The 4,938-nt window shown below is 51.6% G+C and overlaps 1 protein-coding gene across 1 annotated transcript in view; it reads left to right on the forward strand.

The window, feature by feature from the left end:
• LAMA1 (laminin, alpha 1) overlaps positions 1–4,938 on the forward strand; it is a 155,058-nt gene that overhangs the window by 71,300 nt on the left and 78,820 nt on the right. The window contains exons 15-17 of the mRNA XM_012652073.1: positions 990–1,117; positions 2,645–2,731; positions 3,432–3,643. Of these exons, the coding sequence (XP_012507527.1) occupies positions 990–1,117; positions 2,645–2,731; positions 3,432–3,643 (427 nt within the window). The remainder of the gene's footprint in view (positions 1–989; positions 1,118–2,644; positions 2,732–3,431; positions 3,644–4,938) is intronic.

Below are 4,938 nucleotides of genomic sequence, written 5' to 3' on the forward strand. Positions count from 1 at the left end.
ATGTGCCCAGGGGGAGCGTTATCGAGTACTGTTTGATTGCATGATGAAGATTATTGAATGACTATTGTTGCATTGCCGAGTTTCTGGATTTTGTTGCTTTCCTTTAAAGAATGTGGAAGTTTGTTTTGGCAGGTAGTTAAATTATTGCGGGTCAGCTTGATTGTTTCAAGGGTTGTTTGTAAACTCTGTTAGGGTGGGTCTAGTACAGCCTCTACTCTATAGCAGGGTTAGCCCTACTGTTAAGGGGTTTCCTAGGGTCTCTACAAAGTGCTGAGTATTTGTCAGGGTTTCCCCACACCGGTGAGAATTCTAATGTCCCTTAGCTCTGTGTGAGTTCTGAGTTTTTCAGCTTACAGCTCACCTGTATTTCTTTGTCTGGCCTCCTGGAGTTTCACTATATACTTTAGAAGCTTAGTATTCAGTAGCTATATTCAAAGGGGTCCCTGTGCAGATTTCTGGTGCTCTTACTCTGTGAAGCTCCAGTACTCTGCCCCCAATCCCACCTGGTCCAGCCTCCCCGAACTCTGAGCTCTGTGCCCTCCACGCAGCAAAACCACCGTGCTGACTGGGGATCCCCCACCCCACCTCCTGGCAAGCGCCTCCGGGAAGAAAGACATGCGATCGCGGGTCTCACCTCGATCACTTCCCTTGTCCCAGGCGCCGCAGCCCTGCACCAGCTGCTGTCCAGTCTCTGAAAGCAGTCGTTCGATATGTTTTGCTCCAGTTTCTAGTTGTTTTCTACAGGTGGGCAAGGCTAGTGCTTGTTACTCCAACATGGTCAAAGTGAAAGTTCTTAGGTTTCTCATTTATACAAATTACATTTTTTAAAAAAATTAGTTCATCTGAAAATATAACTTAGTGTTTGGTGACTGGTTTTAGCATTTCGTCTTTTTTTTTTTTGCACTTGGACTTACAAATTGTTTGTAGATGAACCTGAAAATCCTGTGAAGAAACCCAAACTTATTCTTCTTTTCACGCATGTGCCTTAGGCGTGCGCGCACAACACTACCGGGGACCACTGTGAGCGGTGCTTGCCCGGCTTCTACGGGGAGCCTTCCCAGGGGACTCCCGGGGACTGCCAGCCCTGCGCCTGCCCTCTCGCCACGGCCTCCAACAAGTAAGCACGGAAGCTGCACCATGACTCCTGCAGCGTGGCCGGGCTCCCCGCCAAGACGCGCACTAACATCTCCAGAGCGAGACTGTGTGTGTGCAGTTAGAGTGTGAACTTTGCCCAGTGGTGGTTGATTTCGATTAGGGACAGAGAGATGCGTTATCTTCTGTAAAAAAAGTTTGGTGTATTAAAGCATGCGAGAAAATGTGTGTGGTAGCAAGAACATAGGCACACTGTTTCCCCCTTGGTCTAATGTTGGGCATTGGTTCTGCTGCAGGTGTACGTTGCGCACCTACCGCTGGGCTAGGAGGCAGAGGGGACACAGAGAGGAATAAAACATTGTCCCTGGGCTTAGGGAGTTTTTGATCTAATGACCAAAATATGTAAATACGAGGCTACGTGGGAATGGTCTGAGTTCACTCATTGATTCAACAAATATTTATTGAGTGCCTAACTGTGTATAGGGTGTCACAGCAGGTACGCTGAGCATCACACCTGGCTGCTGGCCCCAGGGGACTCATAGGTGGTCATGACTTTAGTGGAGAGTCGTCCCCAAGACGGTGGGGCGGAGCGGGGGCAGTATCCAACATACCTGGATGGGTGCAGGACTGACCTGAGGAAGCCCTTCTCTCAGACTTGGAGGAGGAGGAGGAATTCCACTGAGGCGTAGATGGGCATTGCAGCCGGGAGGAGCTGGGTGCGCCGAGGCGGCAGTGGGAATGGGCACATTCTGTTGGAGGAACTGCAGCTGGCCCTGGAGCAGAAGGCCTGGGGGGCGTGGAGGGAGGCCCACTGGGCAAGGCCTTGAATGTCATGCTAGGGTGTGTGTGTCCTGGTTTCTCTCTCACTGGTTTAACCATCAGAACTCTTTCTCCACCCACTCCCAAAGAAGTCCCCACAGGGAATTTTTATCTGAAACTCCAGGATAAAAAGGATGCAATCCTGGTGACCTGTGATACAATCAGGGGTACCGTCACCCCGGGCAGGCTTCCCCAAGACACAGGAACAGGGTTTGAAGGGACCTCAGTCAGCAGTGGGGGTCCTTGGGGGCCACAGGAGCCTCCTGACCCCTGACCGTGCTGTTTAGAGAGCTCACTCTTGCTCTGGCGTGGGAAAGGCTCTGAGGCTGGAAGACAGTGCCAGGGAACTCGAGGAGAGGAACCCGCTTCCCAGGGGCGTCCGAGCAGGCCTCCTGGGGAAGTGGCAGCTGACTCGGGCATTGGGCTGAGCTGGGTTAACCCAGGCAGAGAGGGGGAAGCAAGGGCATTTCGGGCCGAGGGACAGAGGAGCAGCGAGCAGTGAGTGTCCAGTGCTCAGGAACATGGGTGAAAGACAGTTGAGGCTCGGGGGGGCGGAGGTAGGGGGGGAGGTGGGGGGCGGGGTGCTGGGTGGTCCGAAGCCCTGGGCTCCCAGCTAAGGAGCGAGGACTCGTTGAAAGTTCGTAAGCACAGAAATGGTAGAAATTAAGCATTTAAAATATTTAGAAATTCTGCACCATCCATTGGAAAATTGCATTTATTTCTGTTTTGTCAGTTTCAGCCCCACCTGCCACCTGGATGGAGGAGAGGAAGTGGTCTGCGACCAGTGTGCTGTGGGGCATTCGGGGGCTTGGTGCGAGAGGTACTCTGTGTTGCTCTGCTGGTTTCAGAAAGCTGCATTAACATTTTTAAAAAATTAAATATAAATTCTATGTGCTTATTTTTAAATGCGTAGTTAAGTGTGGTTTTGGAGTTTTGAGGCATAATTATTATTTCATAGAATCATAGAGAAAAATGGATATATTGGTTAAAATATGAATGTTAGAACTTGCTGGCCATTTTTAAAGAATGATGCCTCTCCTGGAGCTAATCTGAGTTCTCATCAATAACAATAGGGAGCAGCAAGGAGTCAGAATTTGTGGTTCACACGTTGGATCCGTTGCTCTGGGCAACTCGCAGGTGGCAGGTGGTTTGATTTAGCAGCCGTCTTCCTGGAAGACAGCTGGAAGCCACTGTTGTCTTTCCCGGCGTGGACGTCAGAGCCAGCTCTGGCCAAGCCCACGGGAGAGCCGCGTGGCCTACCGAGTGTCGGGGTGGGTCCAGGTGGTCGCGGACACGGGCGCACGTCCACGGGTTTGGGCCTCGTTTCGGACGCTCTCCCCGTTTGCCAGGACGGGTGAAGGACGTCCGTGAATACTCGGGCGTGGAGTTGGATCCCTTCCACAGCACGTCTCGGGGAGAAGAGCCCGTCTGATTTATTCGCCCTTCGGGGGTCCCTGGAGAGTGGGGTAGGGTCTTGAGTAATGGCCTTGGTTTGATCTCGCCTTCAACCTTTGATGCAGATGCGCAGACGGTTACTATGGAAACCCGACAGTGCCCGGGGAATCCTGTGTGCCGTGTGACTGCAGCGGCAACGTGGACCCCCTGGCGGCCGGTCACTGCGACGCAGCCACCGGGCAGTGCCTGAAGTGCGCGGGGAACACGGACGGCGCCCACTGCGAAAGGTGCGCGGACGGCTTCTACGGGGACGCCGTGACCGCCAAAAACTGCCGCGGTGAGTGCAAGGGGCTGTCACTTACCACCTCGGAGTCCCCATCCAGCCACCCCCGTGTCCGACAGGGCTCAGCCTGTTAGGTGGCTTCATCTCGAGGGGTTGCTTGTGATAATGCAGGGTCTCGAAGCGATCCAGCGTGGACCCAGACCCAGTCCCTCTCTAGCCTCCCTAGGGGAGCTTGGTGATTGCTCCCCACGGAGGTCAGTGGCCTGGAAAGCGTGCGCCCTCCCACTCGACGAGGAAGGGTGCTTTCAAAGGGCCAGCTCTGCCCCCGACTGAAACGGAGGAAGAGCGATGCTCGATGCCCTCCACGTCCGTGCGGGAGATGCCGAGGGGCTGCAGGAGGCCGATGGCATTCCAAGAGGAAGGTGGGAAGCGGTGAGACTCGAACCCTGGAAACTGCATAAGCGTGGCGTTGGCACGTCTTTGCAGCCTGTGCCTCAACTACCCTACCCAACCCGACATGCTCTGCTGAGTTCCGCTTCTAGCCTGGAAATTATGCACCATGTCGAACCACTGACAGAGAAAAGTAGATTTTCATATACCTGAGATGACCTAGCCGTAGGGATGACTCAGCCCTCAGACATTTTTGGCACAGCCTTGAAGAAGGAATGAAGAGTGAAAGTGGCAATTATAAATTGTTTTGGTAATTTCGTATAAAATGCCCAAGTCCTACGATGATATTACAGCATGGAGACACAAGAGGGCGCTAGCGACACAGAAATAGTATTTTCACAGGCGGCGTTAGAGCTCGAACATGTTTTACAGCCCTGGGCCAATCAGCCTCATCTTCAGTAGAGCGGCTGCCTTGGTTGGGCATCCTACCAAGATACTTATGATAACTGGTATTTGTGTAGTGCTGCAAAGTGTACAGAATGTTTTCACAATCCTCACGTCATTTCTTTTCATCTTTTCTGCAAGCTTGATGATTCATTCCTTTGTTCATGCACTGTTTATTGTCTGGTATTTCCCGGGTACTATACTAAGTACCATGATAGGTAGCTGGAGAACTATGGTCCAAATCTATTGGGAAGCTACACATGATAATGGTATAGGGGAGAAAGCACACCTGCAGATGCCAGGCTTTGGAGTCTAAGTAACGTGGGTTTGATTCCAGGACTGACTGTGCTGTGTGACATTGGGCAAATTTATTAACCTCTCTGAGCCACTATTTCCTTATACATGAAGTATATGTAATTATATGTATATACCAAGCCCTTTCTGAGAAGTCAGTGGGATAGGAAATTTTAAGTTCTAGACATTAAATGGTTGCTATTATAATTACTAGTAAAAAA

This window comes from Propithecus coquereli, unplaced genomic scaffold, assembly GCF_000956105.1.
Source record: "Propithecus coquereli isolate 6110/MARCELLA unplaced genomic scaffold, Pcoq_1.0 Scaffold38, whole genome shotgun sequence".
Classification (NCBI taxonomy): domain Eukaryota; kingdom Metazoa; phylum Chordata; class Mammalia; order Primates; family Indriidae; genus Propithecus; species Propithecus coquereli.